The sequence below is a fragment of the Pteronotus mesoamericanus genome, unplaced genomic scaffold, assembly GCF_021234165.1.
Source record: "Pteronotus mesoamericanus isolate MK-2021 breed Mesoamerican mustached bat unplaced genomic scaffold, CSHL_Meso_final contig_20, whole genome shotgun sequence".
NCBI lineage: Eukaryota > Metazoa > Chordata > Mammalia > Chiroptera > Mormoopidae > Pteronotus > Pteronotus mesoamericanus.
In genome coordinates, this window is record NW_026555085.1 from 17,689,475 (window position 1) to 17,709,607 (window position 20,133).

Here is a 20,133-nt window from a genome sequence, read left to right on the forward strand (position 1 = left end):
AACATTTATTAACCTATTATTGTTCTATACTGCCAAGATTTAGAGGTTTATTTGTTGCAATTGCTAGTATTACAGCATTAGATAATACAGTAGAGTTACAAAGTTCTAGTGAATAATGATATGAATGAATTAGCAAGTGGGCTAATAAAATCCAAGTTTATAAATAAGGAAACTTGGATCGGAGAGTTGGGAATCTTGCCCAAAACACCCAGGAAGCAACTTTTGGATGTGTGCGAGAGCTCGGCTGCCCCGTGTCCTGTCCCAGCTCCTGTTCTTCTGGTGTCCTATCCTACAAAGAACAAGCAGATAAATTCCCAGTTGGTTCCAGTGCTGAAAAATGACATTGACCAACACATATAAGAAAAGACAAATCCTGTTTGAACTACACACTACAGTTTTTTTGTGTTGTTACTGATTTGTCCCTAAATGCACTGCTTTCAGCTTTCTGTTAAGCTTTGTTAAAAATCAATCATGTGATTTATATCCACCGATGTTTTAGTGCAAATTAACTCCTTGCAGTTTGACTTAAAAAATTGTTAACATTTTTCTTCTTTTAAGTATATAATTTATCTTTCTAATGAGTGCATAATACTGTTCGGCATCATCCATGTACAGTATCAAAATTAAAAATCCATTTTTATCTTTTCCTTTAAACAATTTTTCTAATAAGAATGAAAGTGTTTTCATTATAGAAGAGCAATTTAAACATCACCCACTGGGCCACTTTTTTACCTTTGGAGTGGGAGGTTAAAGGTAAGTCAGGGGAGGTGACTAAAATGCTCCATGTTGCAGTAGATTAGAGTTGGGGACATAAGTATTAACTCATATTTAGCTTAATATAAATACAGAGTTATATAAAGAACTGTTTATAGATACACACATATACAGATTAGTATAACCTATGTATATCTTTGCTTTCACCTGAGAGGACTTACACACAATAACACCACAATAGCAAGCAGTGCATAAAGAACCCAGATCTTTGTTTCTAATATCATTTCCTAGTAAAAACAAACCAGGGCTCCTCAGAGAAATGGTTGATTGGGGCTGGGGCAAGAAAGATACAAGAAGAGCCTGGAATATCTTACAGTGCAACAAAATAAGGAATAATTTTTTTTAAGTTCCCACCAATAATGGGATATGTTAAAAGGATACAGGAGCCAATGGAAATAGCTCACGATAGCCAAAAGTGGAAAAATGTGAGCAACAAAGAAGTACTGAAGTATAAACCAAAATATCAAAACAGAAATATTTAGAAATACCTTTGAGTCAGTACTGATTTAAATGAAAGATTGAAAGGATAAAATAGAATAGAATAAAACAGAACAGAATAGAACAGAACAGAACAAATCTCCCATTTAGAAGAATTCCAAATAACTTACGTAGACTCCATCCTCAAAGAAGAAGGAGGTGGAGCATAGCTCCTACTCCGTAAGTGTAGGCTGCACATAGTGACTTCCTTCCAAAGAAAACCCTATGGAAAGCAGGGTAGAAGAAGGGTGACTTTACAGTGGAGAAACCTAGCAAACACTACTCAGACATGTGATCAAAGTTCATATCAACAGTGATAAACACGTTAATAGAATGTACCCTTGGTATGATATAATAAAAATGGCACATTACCTTGTTATTCCTCCCAGAACTCCCAACACCAGTCTAATAATAAGAAAAACATCAGATAATTCCCAATTGAGGGACATTCTTCAAAATACCTGACCACTACTCCTTAAAACTGTCAAGGTCACTCAAAACAAGGAAGTCTGAGGAACTGTGGCAGCCAAGAGGAGCCTAAGGGAACTTGATGACTCAATGCAATGCAGTGTCCTGAATGGAATCCTGGAAAAACAACAAAAGAATATTAGTAAAAACTGAGGAAATTTGGATAATGTATAGACTTCAGTTAATAATAATGTATTGGTTCATTAATTGCAACAAATGTACCATCCTAAAGTAAGATCATATTAATAACAGGGATTGGATGTGGGATATAAAGGTGCTCTGCGTGCTATCTTTGTAACTTGCTGCATTCTAAAACTTCTGAATTTAAGAAGGTTTTTTTCTCCTAAAAAAAGCACTCATGATCCCATAATAGAGCAATCAAAAGAAACATTTTAATACAGATTTTATTTTTTCCAGCATCTATTTTTATTTTTCAAAATGTTCTTATACTGTACATACCTTTTCACTTAACATTTAGTGGATATATTTTGATGTCATTATTGATATCAACATGATTTGTACTTACATCAGAGTAGTTCACTTTAGAGATGTATCAGATTACTGAGTTAATTATCTATTGGTGTCTTTATTCTTCTCTAATTCCATTGAATTTATTGGGAAAGGAGGTGTGGGAAGTGGAGGCAGTGAGGCAGGAAACAATTCTGACTGATTTGTTCATTGTGTAAAACAGCAGGATGGGCCTGGTCCAACGCTGCCAGGGAAAATGTGATGGGACTAGAAACAAGGGACCTGGACACTGGTCTCTGCTTTGCAAATAACTCTGAGGATGGTTTTAATCTCACCCTCTACAGTTTTTAGTGTCCTTATCTATAAAATGAACTACATAATTATTCAACTGTACATTCCTAAAATCTGTTAGTATATATTTTTCAAAAAGAACATTTTTTAGAAAAATTAATGTATAGGATATGACCAAGAACATTTAATGTAATAAAGAGGACATAGAAAATGGATGATAGATACATTTCCTCTTTGCTGTATAGCCAACAACAATGTCCCATCATGTTGCACTGATGGAATACATTAAATGAAATAACATGAACATCTGACAGTTTTGCAAAGGGGACTCTTCCCACTGAAGGAGAGGGAGGGATAGCCTACGAATGTTGCATGAAGACTGAGTTCAGCTAAACACAGGAAGGGGCTGTCTAAAAATAGAATGGGCTTCCTAGAAAAATGAGTGGGTTCTTTCATGTGGAGGATTTTGTGGCATGGGCTGGAAGCATAGTCATCAAGGGTATTTAGAAGCGATTCCTGCCTTTGTAAGAAATCAAACTGATGGTCAGCAAGGTCACTTCCAATTTTAAAAGGCTAGAATTTTTCTTTAATTTTAGGTACAACACCACTCTTTAGACTATTGCCCACAAGCATTGCCCTTGTTTCTCTGCTCTCTGCTGTCTCATTGTTTTCCAGATAACAAGAATAGATTTCACTAGCAAAAATAAGAAAGCATCTATTTATTAAGAGGATGGCTCCTTTGATTTGTTTGTATGCATGGATGGGTACATCTCTAAGTCTATAATGAAGAACAAGCCTTTCCGTTGTCATGGAGGAGAGGTGAACAAATTATGTCTTAAAACTCAATCTTCTCTATGCAGTCAGTGCAAACAGAACAGAAATTTTGGAAAGGAATTCCAAAGCAGTTCAAAATCAAACTTTAGAACTTGTCCTCAAGATTTCTTCCTATTCTTTCCAAGACATTAACTTGTGAAAGCTTTAATAGGAAGAAATAGCTCACACACACAAATTTATTAGTTTTCAAGTTTTTGAAATAGATCTGTTGCAGGTGAGAATTTCTCACCTTCACACTTGTGAATACAGAGGTAGGAACTGTACCTGGTGAGAGTTTTCTTTCCTAAATGGTGAAGATGGTTCACTGTTTTACACATCATGGGACTTCCGTGTGCTTACCCCCGCCCGTCTAGCCCTCTTTATCCAGGCAAAATCTATGTGATGAGAGTCCCAAAATGTTTTTGTTTTTTTTTTTCTTTGTGGAATTCTACTCACAGAACAAACTTAGCCTTCACATCCGCTTCACTTCCGAATAAATCTGATGGCAAGAAACTGTTTTCTGGGGCGCAGAGTGGAAGAAAAAATGAGGGAAGAGGGCTCAAAACAGCTTTTAAGAACTTTTTGTTCCAAACTTCTTAAGTACAGGATGTGAACGTTACATTTTATGAGAAACCACACATTGCCTGTAGAGCTTCAACACACACACACACACACACACACACACACACACACACACACACACACACACACTCTCTCTCTCTCTCTCTCCACAGGCAACCGCTATTGGCAAATCCCTACCTTCCAATCATCAGAGCAAGGGAGGGATCCCTAGAGCCCGACGCACCGCGGCTAGGATGGGGTCTCTGGAAGCCCTCGCTGCAGCCGATAATCTGTGAAATGACAGAGTGGAAGGTGTTGCAAGGAAATCCCTTGCATGCTCAGTGGTGTGTTAAAAATGCAGCATCATCCTCTCTGTTCCTTTTCTTCAGCTGGAAAGCACAATTCGAGGGCACGGGGAATCTGGAAGGGAAAAACTGGCTGCCTGCCTCCAGGAGCTCCCTCCCTCCACGTCCACCCCGCCTTTCTTGGGCTCTAATTGCCTCCGCTCCAATGGGCCGGCAGCACCTTCACCCATTTCCTCTTCCATTCACTCCAGCGCGGAGGAAAGAGGGAAAACAAAACTCTAAAAATAACTGTCAGCATCTTAAAAAAAGAAAAGCTTAGCTGCCCCCTCCTACTCCCACCCACCCCCCACGCCTTATGGGGCACATGTCTGCTTCTCACAACACCGAGGCACATGGTTCCAGTTCGGCCCCGAACCCCACCAGGACGGAGAGGAAATCCACATCTGTGGGACGCTCCGCACGGAACCACCTCCAGCGAGGGAGACCGGGGGACTGCAGCAGCGAAATGAAGGGCTAGACCGCGGGATCGCTGCTCTTGCGGTGAGAGGGGCGCGGGAGGCGGCGAGGGCGCGGGGAGGCGGGGGAGGAGGTGAGCCCCGCGGTGCCCCCGCAGCGCCCGCCGCTTGCCCCCACGCGCGCTGTCGATATTTGCCCGCCTTACTGCAACTTGCTGCAGTGTTTGAAAGAGTAGTAGGAGCGCATGGAGGTGGGGCCCGGGGAAGACCAGGCGGAGTGGTCGGGGGTGAGCGCGGAGGGGGTGGGGAGGCGGCGACGGTGGGGAGGGGGCTGGCCCCGTGAGGGTGGGATGAAGGAGAGGGGGTAGCCTGGCGCTTACACGTGTCACATGTGCTTTTTAAGACGGCCGGGAGCGCCTGCAAGCTGGATCTGGTGGAGGATGCTGCTGCGGCAGGTGCTTCGCAGAGGGCTCCAGTCGTTCTGCCACAGGCTGGGCTTGTGCGTGAGCCGGCACCCGGTCTTTTTCCTCACCGTGCCCGCAGTCCTGACCATCACCTTCGGCCTCAGCGCGCTCAACCGCTTCCAGCCCGAGGGCGACCTGGAGCGCCTGGTCGCTCCCAGCCACAGCCTGGCCAAGATCGAGCGCAGCCTGGCCAGCAGCCTTTTCCCCCTGGACCAGTCCAAAAGCCAGCTCTATTCGGACTTACACACCCCTGGGAGGTATGGCAGGGTGATCCTCCTCTCCCCACCCGGGGACAATATTTTGCTCCAGGCTGAGGGGATCCTGCAGACCCACCGAGCCGTGCTGGAAATGAAGGTGAACCACAAGGGCTATAATTATACTTTTTCCCATCTGTGTGTGTTGAGAAATCAGGATAAGAAATGCGTGCTGGATGATATTATTTCAGTGCTAGAGGATCTCAGGCAGGCTGCCGTCTCCAATAAGACAACAGCCAGGGTGCAAGTGAGGTATCCCAACACTAAATTAAAGGTATGCTCCTCCTGCATGCTTCTGCCAATTAAAGAGGCAGCACTTCATTTCTTGCCCTAAACAAGCAAAGAAAATGCAGAGGTCTCATCCTTAAAGACTCAGAAGCTGATGCTTCTTTCATTTTGGGGGGAAAAGATGGGCAACTGAGTGAAGAAAACAGGCAATGAATGGTACGACTAGACATTAAGAAATTCAAAGCCAAAAAAAAAAAAATGCCAAAAATGAAAAAAAGAAAAAAAAAGTTGTTTCTGAGACCCTGCAATTACATCTTTGTTCAGGGTTAATAAATCAGTGAATGGAAGGGGGTGGGGGAATCCTGAACAATTTGGGGGATTTCTTTTCATTATGGGGCTCGATGTATTTCTTATTACTGATTACACATCCACCTGGTGCCATATCCACCTATTTGCATCTTCAGCCCGGCTTGATTTCGACATGTAGGGAGTTTGTGTCTCAGTGCCCCGTGAGTGTGTGTCTGAGAGCAGTGAGTGTGAATGTGGTTGGGATTCCAGGAATTATGTGCATGTGTGTTTGCATAGCAAAGGAGGCAGAAATTTTTTCTGCGTGAAAATGGGGATGTGCAGGTAAATGTTATGCTAGTTTGCTGAGTCCTGTTATCTTCCTTCCATAAAAATACAAACCAAAGCAAGATTATTATAACAACAAAAGAAAAGAAAGAAGTCCACGGTGAGCAAAAACTGCAAAGGATGATTATTCCAGCACTAAATATATTGTGCTGTTTAAACACTCAATTCAAATTTTGTTGCTCAGGTGAGATTTCTAAACTCACCGTACACTGGCAGGATTGAGCTGCAGCAGGGAATGAAGCAAGCAGTCTCCAGGTGACTGAAGTTTCAGGGACAGATGTGACTTCCAAAAGAGTCACTGCACCATTTGTATGCTCAGCCCTGTGTGCTTCCAGGGGGAAAATGGAACAGGAAGAACCCCAGTTTCAACAAATGGATGACCTCAATATAAGAAATCACTAATATTTCTTTTTATCTGATATAGTAAGCATCTATATACAAAAAATAATTTTCTTAGGTTTTTTGAGGTCAAATAGCTCTGTTTCTTGAACTGAAGGAGGATTTAATGCAAACTAGGGATTCCTCAGGAAACCTTATCACCTGCCTCCTCTTAACATGTTGTCCTTATTTAGGTTCATCTGGAGGCTGACAGGGTCTCAGCCCCTTGTTTAGTTGAACTGCCCTTTGAGGTTTAGTGAAACTGAACAGATGATTCATCAGCTTGAGATCTACATAAAGGGTAGTCTGCTGAACACTTATTGAAGGGAGTGTGATGAATATGTGCCACTGGACAGCATGCTTGTCATTTCCCAAGTCCTTTGACATCAGCATTGTTGCTAAAGAAAAAGATGAGATAGAGAGTGATCTTCCCAGCCTGTAGCCTCTTAACTCCGCTCTTCCCTTTGCCAAACATTTGGTGTGAAGAAAGATTTCAAACTGTGTTGTGTTTAAACTTAAGTTTGTTTTCCCTATTGAGGCCAGTTTGCAGTTTATTGGTATGCATTATTAGTTGGGTCCCTTATTTCCTTTATTCAGCAGTACTCTCTAGGTGTAAGAGCTTTGTCCAGTCAGCCACTGTGGACATTTTGTTCATCTGTCAATATCATTATGACATTTATGGTACAGACCCCTGAGGCCTTCAGTTCACTCATTTCATAATCATTTGTTGTGCTCCTATGATTTACTAGATGCTCTTCTAAACACATGGGACAGAGATTAAGGCACAAAATCAAGATTCTTACCCTCATGAGGCTTAAAAATAGGAGATGTCCGTGTTCTCATCCAGTTACCTGTAAACAGGGACTCTGCCATCTTTGGGTCCACCACTGAGCCAATGCCAGGCTAGATCTGTAATGGGTACTCCATCTAAACTTTTTGCCTGACTGGTCAGTCAGTCTACATCTTGGTAGGAGTCAGTGGACAGTCGCAAAATGATACGCTAATTGATTATGAAGGTCAATGTAGTAAAAGTAAAATTATTCTGCTTACCATAAAAATAACAGAATTTTTAGTTGGCTCTCTGAACTATAAAGCCCTTATTCTGCTGCATTCTAATGTCAGTGTCTCTTCAAATGCTTTGGCTTTACTCCCTCTGCATGATATCGGTGGTATCCTTAAGCTATGTTTGGGTAAATGAATCCTTTAAGACTCTTCTAGGAACAATGGGCCCTCTCAAGCATCCAGATATAATCTCACACAAGCTAATATAAATATAAAATATAGTTTGTGAGTACCATGTGTCCTTGAAATCCTATCAGAGGGTCTCTGATGACTTTCGGGTTAAGAACTCCTTGGCACACAGCAACATGAGATCACCTGCAGTTTCGATTACATGTTATTTGGAAATAATTTTAATTAATGTGTGCCAATGATATTCAAAGAGTGTCCCTATGATGCTGATGGATGTTTAAGTTTGAGAACTTCTGGTGTATGAGATTTGAGGGTAATTTTTATAGGTACATTTTTTTGGCCCTCTAATTCAATTTGCTTTCCTCTGTCATGCTTAGATCAACCAATCTTTCCAGCTCTGGACAATATGGAAAATTTTAGTGCTGGAAGATGCTATTGGTAGGCAGGGAATCAGAAGTTGAAGAAAACACAAAATAAACAGCAGTGGCTGGATAATGTGAGGGAATTGGCAATCTCTTGACATGAAAGAAGCCAGTAAATCAGTGCTTAGAAATAATCTAAAGATGTAGGAACATTGATGGACAGAAAGGAGTGGTCAAAAATCCTTAGTTATAATAATCATAAGGATATCTTCCAAGTATTATTAAGACAACCAAATAGTCCTGAGTGCAGAAAGGTTTAAGACTTTGGATAAACATGATTATCTTGAGAAGGTGATCCAGACAAGCAGGGACACAGAATGTGCTGGTATAGAATTCTAAACAGAGGCTCAAATAAAGCTGGTATGAAAAAAGCAGCAGTCACCTTAGAATAATACTATAGAAGAAATAAAACATTATACATTTTCAAAAAAGATGCCAAAATCTGAAATCCCTACACCTATGTACTATGAATTCTATAATTGTGCCTATTATTATAATCTTTATGTTATTATATCTCTGATTAGACATAAAGTTCACGTCGTATTTTGCTGTACTACTCCCATTCCTCCAGTCCACCCTTGCCTACTTCGGTGTAGATAGTAGTCATATCATTGATTAGTCTGTTAATTAAGTTGTACATTTATACTGTAATATCACAGAATCATCATCACTTTTCACACCTCTGTGGAATTATTTTATTTTAAATGTATTCTCTACATTTTCTAGATCTCTATAAGGTATTTTGACCGCTATAATTTGGGATCTTTTTTTCACCTATTAAAACATCAATTTAGTATAAGTTAATACAATGTGATCAGGCTGAATTTTTCATTTAAATACACAACATATTGTTGAAACCAGTCTCTTGATTAAAATGAGACCGGCACACAAAATTGTTAAGCAAGGGCTACTCTTGACTCGAAGAAATATTTTCATTATAATTCAAGTGGCTCAGGTGGTTGCAGGTAATATTATGTTGCCTCGTAGGAAGGCCATGATGGCCACACTTTTCCATCTGTCTAGTTCTAAGGAAAAAACAGTCTCCATATATCCCCAGTTCTTTACTTTGGCCACAACAAAAGACAAATAAGAAGAAGCAGACAAATGTGGTCCATGGTAAATGATGAGAAAGGAATGACGCAGATTCAGTTCCCCTGCAGCCTGTTCTTCCCGTTAAATTCCATTAACACCATACTTCTGGACACATGTTTAAGTGGAGTGTATGTGCTTCAATGTACCACAGTTAAAAATAGAAACAAAGAAACACTTCTTGCTTTTTAAGAAAATATAGTGTTTCTTTGGATACATGTGGAATACATCTCCCAGATTTGGAAGATGTTAGTTGCTAAGTTCTGGTCTCAATGGAAGGACAACTTAAGCTGACATGGAAACTGAGACTAACATCATTGTTAGAGATTTCCAAGAAAAGTTATTCTATAGATTTCTTTCCCTAATTCATTCTAAAATTTCCTAAGACATCCATGTCAGGATCTTCTCTGATATTTAGATTTAGATATAGATTAAAGCTTAAGTTTTCATTTCTATCTCTTAGTAGGGGAAAACACAGATAAGCTACTGGATGTTCAGGTTGTGTCCTAAGTGTGTTGGTGTTTTATACACAGCGTGTCATGTTTACAAGTCTGAGCTACAGTGAGTCTATTTTCATTTTAGAGGTAAGGAAATTAAATAACAAGGGGTTAAATGACTTCTATGAGACACCCATGGTAGTACATTTTGAAGTTGGGATTTAAATCCAGGTCTGTCTGGTACGGAACTTCATATTCTTAACCACAGTACTATAGGTCCTAGTACATCCCGCATTCTTCACTCACAACAGCTCTTTGTACTAAGGAAGAACTAGGGTTGTAAATTCCAAGCCATGTGAAATTGATGTTATAAGTCCACTAATGCTCTTTCACACCAGCTCCCATGCTCAGACAGACCAGCCCTGAATAAGATAAAGTGAGGTTTCAATTTCCTTATACGCCCCTAAAGGAGTAAAACTTGCAGTTTGGGCAAACTCCTGCTATGTTTCTACTGTGGAACCTGCCACACAGAGTTCAGCAAATTCCTCACTGACACATGATTTCACCTTTAATGTAGTATTACATCAATTCAGAAGAAACTAGAGTGAGGCTCCAGGACCAACTGAAAGTGGGAATCGTGTAATGTGACCCAGGTTCAGAGCCAGGGGCTTGTGTGCCAGACAACTTTGAGTATTTCTATCTTAAACGGGCATCAGGAAAAAAAATGATGAGATGGTATGGGGTATACAATTGTACAATGAGGGCTACATTGAGCAATGTTCAGAAGACCGAAGTTCTAACCCCATTTCTCTAAAGAGCCGTTACGTGACATTGACCGGCCTCATCACCAATGGGGGCTTCAAGTTCTAGGATTCTTCTGTAACATTCCACCAAGCAGTAGTAAATACCATTACACTATATTTGGAGTTATATTCTAACATATTTTTCTTCTGGAGGTAAAGATTTGCTTGATTATATATGAACTATGCTATTGAATAGTGTTAATTACAGTTTCCTAACTAAATTATTGCACATATGTTTCCTAACCACCATAACGAGATGTTTGTTTATTAATTTTTTTAGTGCACCCAAGTGGACAAAAAACTTGTTTTGCATTGGGGCCTAGGTCCTACTTCTAGATTTCTATGAAAACCTACTTTAAACTAAGTTAAATAATTTTTTTTAAGTATTTATGTTTCTTTCCATTTTTGAAATTCAAGAATTAAGGGAAAGTTTTAAAAAATGGAATATAAATGGATCTCTCCATTGTTCTCTCATTTTTTTCATCATTTGAGCTAATGGTGGTTTCCTCAGTGGTCCAATACCACCAAGGACTGTGGGATGGAGAGAAGACAAAGACACACAGACAGTGTGATGGAAGTGTAGAAGGGGCTAAGGCCACTCCTCCATACCGCCCTCCCCCCAAAAAACCAAAACACTCCTTTGCTTCTCCTGCTATGTTAAGCAATAATTAACTCAAACAGATTTTTCTTAATCAGTTCTGCTTTGAACATTATTATAACTGAAATAAGCCAGGATGTGCTTTTCAAAATATAGTGTGTTTGGGTAATATTATTTTAAATGTTAACCATTAGCTATTACACCATGATTGGATCACATTTCTTTTAATGCAGTTTTAGAGTTGATTAGCATATGTTCGAACCTATTCCAGATTACGTCTTGACATTTCTACATACCCTCAATATAAACATTGCTAAAAAGGATACCTGGGAATTCTAAGATTCTAGATTTGTGTAAGACAGCTCTAGATTGGGCAGCAGGTCTGTTTCTTCCCTAAATTAGTCCCCCAGACGCTCCGAGAGGAGTCCTGGGGGTGACTCATTTCTCTGATTATTTCTGCCAGTGCGAGGTGGACAAAGTTAACGCTGATCACAACTCTGGCCCACAGAAACATTTAGGAATACTTGTGACTTAAAAGCGGGCCGTGTTGCATTGTCAGCCACAAAACTAATTCCGTGGTGCTTTCTAAGACCTTGCCTCTCAAAGTGTTGTGTATGGACCACCAGCAGCAGCAGCGCCTGGGAGCTTGTTAGAAATGAAAACTCTGCAGGTCTCAGATCTCTGATCTACTGACCAGAATCTGTAGTTTAACAAGTTCCCCAGGTGATTCATATGCACTTGAAAGTGAGTTTGAGAAGCTCAGGTCTAAAACAAAGCTTAACCTTAGTAGTCATGGCTTGAGTTTAAAGTAATGTGCATTAATTTGGAATAAAAACACTGTAAGAAATTGGGTAATTGAACTCATAGCTATATCATTTAGTCATGTAGTAGAAACATTGAAGAAACGCCTGAAGAATTATCAAGCAGCTGTTCCACAGTGAGAAACCTTCAGCCTTATCATCTGTAATTGGGCCTGTCACCTGGTTAAACTTAAAACTGATTACTGTTGTTCAATATTTTCTAAAAATGTTGAAATTAAATCTATCTCTTTTAAAAAAAATCAGCAGCATTTTTCTCAAGCCTCTTTGCAGTTGTTTCACAATAGTAGCATCATTAAACCCGAGTTAGACTAATTATGTTAGTATTATGAGAACACAAGGTATAGGGACTATACATAGGAACAAGAGTATTTGGGGAAAATGGAACACACAATTACAGTGGTGTGTATATTTTGAAAGTGGCCTTGTAATCCATGCTTCTCTCAGACAGGGTTATTATAGCAGAGCCATTCATCGAAATCAAGGCTTATTCTCTGTCATTCAGGGAAATTCGGAGCCTCTGAAAGCTACCTGATGAGCAGCACTCAGAATGAATGGACTCTATTTAGTTACAGGATTTGTGTTAGAACTGCCCATGTTTTTTTCTCCAGCGCTACCCTCCCAACATGGAGAGATCACACCTGTGCCACTCTGACTTTGCCACCTCAAAGACCGGACAGCACAGGCTCTGGGTTTTGGAAAGCAGAAACATGTTTAAAGGTTCTTATAGCTTCAGAAGGTCTGAAAGCAGCTTCAGGGGTTTGTGGCTGATGGAGGCTTGACCAGCTATTTAGGATTCAGCCTCAAAGATTATACCTCCCTTTGAATGTTCAACCTGTTCTCTCACCTCACCAGGTCTCTTGATTACACAGAGGGAGAGAACATTCAGTTCTGATCATCACTGCAGGTCATGGTAATGTGGGCAAGAGACTCATGAGATTCAAAAGCCATTCTTATAACATTCATGTGGATAACTATTTTAAGGGTCCTGGAGAATCAGCAAGGAACAAAACAGGTGCGGTGCTTGCCATCCAGGAGCTTGAGTCTAGTGAAAAAGGTAAAAATCACATAGGTAAATCCATAATTACAGGTTATCATGGGGGAAAAATACATGTGCTGTGAGGGTAGGATACCAAGACTTGGGGTGTTAGAAATTACTTAAGTGAGTGACTCTGAGCTGAGATCTGAAGGGAGTTAACACTCCCCAAGAGGGAGTTAGGTGGTAGAAGCAAGAGTACAACAGGGGGAACATGGTTTCTTAGGTGCATCGAGCGGACGTCACAATGGATGGATGTTGAAGAGCAATGATGGTGAGGTTGCCAAGGGCTAGAGTAAGACTTTGTTGAGAGCTGATATGACACAATTTAGAACAGAGTCTATGAATCTAGATTTTCTACATTAATATATTTTCTATCATCAGCAAGTGATTCTGATGCTACTGGTTCATGAACCTACCCTCTGAGTAGGAAGGGCATACAGTACTTAGAACCTTGTTCATTGTAAATTCTTAAATGCTAGTGGTTGCACTTCTTAAACACTGATATTCTGCCCTTATTCAGAACTGGTTAATTGACTTTCTTGTGAACTCAAAATTAGATGGAAAATGTTTCGCTTCAACCCTCAGAGCTGGTAGTTGTTGATATTCCTTTAGTAAGTGCAGTAGGAGGGTTATAGATCCCTCTTCATTTTGCACTAAAAAGTTTGCGCTGCCTTTAGGGTTACCATTTTGAGTGTGATATGTCTTTGCTAAGGACAGTAAAAGGCAGGTAAGGAAAGTGGGACCTTGGTTTCGATGTTTACTGGGTTTAAAAGCATCCCAGAGGTTGCATTTTAGTGATAGTCTTGACAGAGCTAGTCTTGACCACTTTCTCCCCTCTTGGCTTCTGTGACATTTGGTTTTCTTATATGTCTCTGATGGTTCTCTACTTCCTACTGGCTCACTGCCCTTACTATACTCATATTTGTAATTTTTCCATGAAACATTGTCTATTCTCTTAATACTCTCACTCAAGCCAGACATCTATTTTCTTCCAGGTCTTCCATGTCTATAACTTTTAATGACACTTCTGTTCTGCCATTTACTCAGGCTCAGAACCTCAGTCACCTACGATTAACTCCTCCTCCCTCCCTAACCCAGCTGAGACGGTTACACAAATTAATACCAAATAACTACCAGGTCCAGATCGTTCTCCAGTAGACCTTCTCAAAGTGTGATCCTTGCACCAACAGCATCCCCATCACCTAGGAACTTTTTAGAAATGTAAGTTTTCAGACCTCATTCCAGATCTATTGACTCTCTGGGGTCAGGGCCCAGCAAGTCATCTAGGTGACTCTGATTCTTGCTAAAGTGTAAGAACCACAGTTATACAGCATTAGTGCTCCATCATGGCTGAGGTAGGAGGGAGCTTTAAGAATACTGATGTCATGGGTCTCATCTCTGGAGATTCTGATTTAATTAGTCTGATTTAATAAGGTGTGGGCATGGGAATCTTTTGATTATAAATGGACTCCCAAGGTGAGGGACCAAGGCCTCCTTTTAAAATTTCTTTTCCTTTCCTTTCTCACTGTCTTTCCTTTGGACCTTCTTTACCTATTTTATTTATGTGAAAATCTAACCTGTCACGTAATTCCTCACACTTGGAACCTAGTCTGTGTAACAAGATCATCTGCATTTCTCGGTCATATTTTCCACTAACCAAATCTTGCAAGGGCTTCCATTGTCTGGAGAGGAAATTGACAATGGCTAATGAGAACTTTCCTTGGCTAGGTCCCCAATTTTACTTGTAGTTTCAGGTTGCAATATACCATCCACTGCAACCAAACCAAAGTAAAGCCACCCTAAATTTTCCTGTTTTCTTACCTTCCTTTACACTTTGATTTTGCTTGGATTTTTTTTTTTACACTGTGCAATGCATACACATCTCTTAAAAGCTGAGTCCCCAAAGCCACTTTTTCATGAAGCTTCTCTAAATGCTTCCAAAGGTAGAAAACACTTTAATGTACTTTGGAGGTACTTTGGAGGAAGTTCCCTTAAACACAGTGTAATTTGTACTATAGATTTGCCACAAGTCTTTGCTAAAATATAACTGTACGTGCCTATCAAAACAATAGGCTGGTAGCCTTCCTTACAGACATTGATTTGACTGGGTAAAGCTATCCAGTAAGGAGTCAGTCTGTGCGGCATGCCCTTGGGGAAGTTGCAGGGGAAGAGAAACAAAGCCCATCCCAGTCTCAGTCTGACATTCTCAGGCTATGCCTAACCCTTAAAAATAAATGGCCACAGAAAGGCATTAAAAATTGTTTTCATGAATGGTCCTGAGATATCTGCAGCACAAGCAACATAGCTTTGGGCTTAGGAGACAAAGGGCCCACAGAAGAGGGAGAGAGAAAAAAATACTTTTCCCACCTGTACAGCAACATGTGACTTCAGCTCAGGTGAACATGCAGGGAGCATAATATGGCTTGAGCATTTATTTGGTAGGGCTTCCAGATATAGCAAATAAGGACACAGGATACCAAATTAAATTGGAATTTTGGACTAACGAAGAATACATTTTTAGTGTAAGTGTGTCCTACGTACCGCATTATTTATCTAAAATTCAGATTCAGTGCAGTGTCCTGTATTTTATCTGGTAGCTGAGCACCGTGGGAATTCAAAGCTTCTGAAGTCCAACAACACCAACATCAAAGGGTCACATGGATATACTCCATTTCTAACTCACGGTAGTGGCCATATGTCAGGGCACTGGCAAGGAAGACTATGAAAGGCTAGTTGGGAAATCATAAAGATATTCTAAGGATTCCCAGAAATGCAAGGGTGAAAGTGTACAGGGGCCAGAGTTCCTGTCTCTAAGCAAGTGAAACTTAAGTTCCTTTTAATATGCCCTCATTTGTATACTATGGCTTTAGGAAACCTAAGTTACATTTATGGTTTTAATAATCCCACGTGTTTATTTGCTAATAAAATGAAAATTGAATGAATAAATGGAAAAAAATTCATTCAAAGACTACCCTGGATAAAGATCCCATTTAGCAGGAATGCCTTTTATTTAATATCTTGTCTATGAGAAGATGAAAATTATTTATATACAAACACTTAATTAAAGAAATTAAATTATAAGATAAATAAGTCCTGGGGGATATAATGTACAATGTGGTAACTGTAGTTAACAATACCGTATTGTATATTTTAAAGTTAAGACAGGGATGTTAACTAAACTTAATGTGGTGATCATTTCACAGTATATACATATATGAAATCATTATGGTATACCCGAACAATGTTATATGTCAATTAAATATCAATTTAAAAATTTGAAAAGAAACTGCCCATATTAGCCAGAACCATATCAACAATTTATTATAAATAAAATAATTTAGGTTGACAATGTGTGTCCAGAAGTTTTTTTTTTTCTCTTGTAATAAAGGATCTATCACTATTCAGATTTAAAAATCATTAGACTGGAGTGAGGGTTATTTATTTAACTGCCCATGATGGCCATTTGAATATAGTAAGATTGAGAATTTCATAAGCAAAACTGTTAGAGGTCATAAAATGTAAAGGGGATGATTTTCATCATTTTTATTCATGCAGTGATAGAAACTGGATTTAATTTCTTAAAACATAGGAAATTGGGTAAAGAAGAAGAGAACTGCTCCTTCTGAAAAGGAAGGAAGGAAGGAAGGAAGGCAGGCAGGAAGGAAGGAGGGAAGGAAGGAAGAGGAAGGGAGGGAGGGAGGGAGGGAGGGAGAAGGGATGATGGGTGCTGATTAGTGGAAATTTGTAGGCTGGGAATAGTAGCAAACCAAAATCTGAACCATAGACAGGATCGGTTACCCTTTTCATGTATGAAATGTTGCATTAAAAACAAAGATGCAGGACGCTATTAAATACTGGTACGGCAGCATCGATAAAATACAATATATGTCCTATCCACAACCCATTTATTTTTCTTCACAATTATAAGGTGTTTAAGGCTGGGGGTCATATCTTCTTCACATTTCGAGCTTAAAAGAAATGTGGGAAGAGTCCAGCTTGTCATTTTTCCCTTCCCAGGAACCAGGCTTCCTGCAGAAGCAAAGTTGGGGGATGACCTCTGTAAGGCCAGCACCTGGGCGTGTGAGGCGGAGCCTGCCTAATGGGGCCTGAGGACAGGAGTAGTGGTGCGCCAGTAAGTGCCCCTGGAGACAGACATGCGCCCTGCTGGAGCCCCCTGGGGGGACAAGCAGCTCAGGGTCTGAACTAGTTTATGACCCCTTTTCACAGGTAGAGCAGGCCTCCCGAAGGGAATAGCACATAAAACTGGCATTAGCAACTTGACTTTTATTTTCATTTCATTCTTTTCAACCATTTTTACCTTGGGGATACTTTTAAGGAATAGGATTTTCTTCTAGAATGAGAAACTTGGAACACTCTTCTTTTTTTTTTAAACTAACCACATCTTATCAACATGTCTCTTACTAAACAGTGCTCAAGTTTATGATTTAGTTATCAATATCTCAAAAATTGTTCGTAAACTGATGTGATTCCACTTGTCTTCTTCCTGATAGAGGAATATTTTGGTAACTGATAACTAAATTGATAAGACATCCTCATTTCTCATCTTTCCCTCTGTTCAGTATCCTGAAGTCTTATTGATGATATTAAAATTATAAGCGTTGACAACCTGGCCCATTTAGCCTAAAGCAACACATGTTTTTATTGTGGTGGGTCTTATTTCTTAATGGATTAAAATAGGGGAACTGCTTATTGGTTGAGTCCCTCTTTTAAAATTTGCAAATAATGAAGAATAGGGCACTAAAAAGGAATCAGACAACTCTATATTTGAATTTAATTTCTTCATTTTCTAGCTGTATGACTTAAGACATGTTACTTAATGCCTTGTCCCTGTTTTTATGTGTTAAAAATAGCATTACTAATATCCACTCTGCTGGTTTTTAAAATTTCTGGCAATTTCTAGTTTCTTATTAAATTGTAGCTTTTTTTTTTTTAATGTAAGTCCAACATCGTAACACCACCAAGGAAAAGTTAGAAAGCCAAGTGAAAAATCACTTACAATCCCACCACCAGTCCTATAAACAATTTATTTTCATCTGTCACTGCAAGGTACACAGCATATGTCTTTTTTGATTCCGTTTGTTTTTATTTTTCCAGAAGTATTTCCATAATTACGGTTTTATTCCTTGTTCAAAATTCTGGCAAGTGATTGTGACATTATTTACTTAACTGCTCATTTATTGTTATCTTTGGATTATTTCTGGCACAGTGTTTTTGGAGTTGGTTTTCACAATCTCTAACAGGCATAAAAGGAAGAAAGCAAAATATTCTGGCCTGTCAACAGAGGCCATAAGAAAACAGCATTTTCTTGTATCATTCAAAATGTCTCTTTCTTAAATATGTGCACTTATGAAAGCAAGATACAAATATAGGTCAACAAGTCCCAGGGGAATTGGTGTCCCAAGAAAGAGCTTGGATAGAAATTAGAAGGACCTGATTTATTTTTAGACCAACTCCAAAATGCTGTAAATTGCTTTATTAGGGACCACATCCAAGATTAAGCTTCTAAGAGTAACTTGTGGCTTATCCTACTGCAAAGAAATTTTTTTCTGTTTTTCACTTGCTATAGCTCAATGATTCTCATAAGAATCACTTCAAGAACTTTTCAATTATGTGATGCTTGGGGCCCCTCCCCAGACCAATTGAAATGTTATCTCTGGGGGAAGAACCCGAGAACTGTTTTTGTGTTTTTTTTTAACTTTTTGTATGATTCCAGTGGATAACCTGATTGAGAAATGCTGAAGGACCTTAGACCAGAAAGCGATCCCCGATCCTACCCAGCTCCTTTGCCGTGTGCGGACTGAGAGGATAAGGGAGTAACTTGCTCTCCCTGAGTGGCAGCTTCAGGCCCAGTGAGCATTTGCCCTGACACCAACAATCACCCTCGCCCTGCCAGGCAAACCGCCTCCATGAGAACTCGGAAGCTAAAATGAACAACTTCATCCTCTTCTGTAATTCCTTAATCTGGCACTGACGGCCAGAAATATGATGTCTTAATCAATTCGCTATGCTTCAGAGGTGTCCTAGATTGCTAGTCATTGGGAAGATATATCCCTTGACACTTTAAGAGGCATCCTTACTTAATACATTTCTGCAAGGAGATTAATAAAGAAAACCTTAGGCACATAGTAAATATTTATTATTTTGATGATTGAGCCAAAGGTAATAAATCTTGATAACTCCAAGAAGTATAATAGGAGGACTTGAAATAGACTAAATTTTTATTATTTCCTTGATTTCCATCAGGATAATCTAAGTTCCTTCATATACTGACGTGGTCAGTGTTTGCTAACTTGTAATTAATTTGTTAATGCTGTCCTTTCTTAGCCTATCTTTTTGATAAGCACACAGGGGATAAAGAAATATGTGTTGAATGAATGGTTTTTTAAGTGTCACAGTTTGAGTATTCAAAGCATGATATTAAAGAATTTGAAAATACAGCCTCAGCTTAGCCAAAATTTACTCACTCTTCAGCCAACTCCCACATCTCCTATCTTTTCACTGGTGAAGATAATATTAAACTTATTTTCTAGACATACAAGTTCTGGGGAGGTTAAGTACTAATTTTAACAAGCTTGTGACTTCCAGCTCATTCAAATATGAATCCTGGCTTCCCCAGAACGATGTGGCAAGTCAGTTCATATTAAAACAGTATTGACACAATGTCTAATTAAAGGAAAAGTGTGTTTATTAAAGTGCAATTAATATTTAAAGTAATTTCAGCTACATACGAGCCATAACAATCCAAGTGCCCTTCTTGGGTCAGTAGAAAGCTGTTCCATTAGCATCCCAGTGGGCTCACAAATCTTATACGCTCTTATTATTTTTCAATGGCAATTATAAATCACTTGATGCAGTGAGGTGAAAGGATGTGCTCCTAGTCACTATGAAACAATGTGATCTGCACCACTGGCTGCTGGTAACTGGAAATTGTACGTAACATGAAGAGAGCCACGCTTGTGGTTCCGCTTTACCACCTTTATATTAAATACTTTATATTTGGCAAAAAGTAAAAGCATTTTACGGAGTTGAATTCATTCTCGCCTTATATTTTGCAAGGCCATATAAAAATAGGAATTCGACTCCTCTTTTATTTATTGCTTTAAAAATTACTAAGAAATTGTGACATACCTTAAATGAGTTTGACAT

The 20,133-nt window shown here is 39.4% G+C and overlaps 1 protein-coding gene and 1 long non-coding RNA gene across 2 annotated transcripts in view; one reads left to right on the forward strand and one right to left on the reverse strand.

The window, feature by feature from the left end:
* Positions 1 to 1,381: 1,381 nt before the first annotated feature.
* LOC129067517 (uncharacterized) lies at positions 1,382 to 4,189 on the reverse strand. Its single transcript, XR_008528768.1, has 3 exons — positions 4,051 to 4,189; positions 1,713 to 1,836; positions 1,382 to 1,474 (listed from the first exon to the last, which is right to left on the reverse strand). It is a non-coding gene; the product is annotated as an uncharacterized LOC129067517 (long non-coding RNA).
* Positions 4,190 to 5,001: 812 nt separating this feature from the next.
* The window catches only part of PTCHD4 (patched domain containing 4), a 200,749-nt gene continuing 185,617 nt past the window's right edge, over positions 5,002 to 20,133 (forward strand). Inside the window, exon 1 of the mRNA XM_054569474.1 lies at positions 5,002 to 5,430. Coding sequence (XP_054425449.1) covers positions 5,002 to 5,430 — 429 coding nt within the window. The remainder of the gene's footprint in view (positions 5,431 to 20,133) is intronic.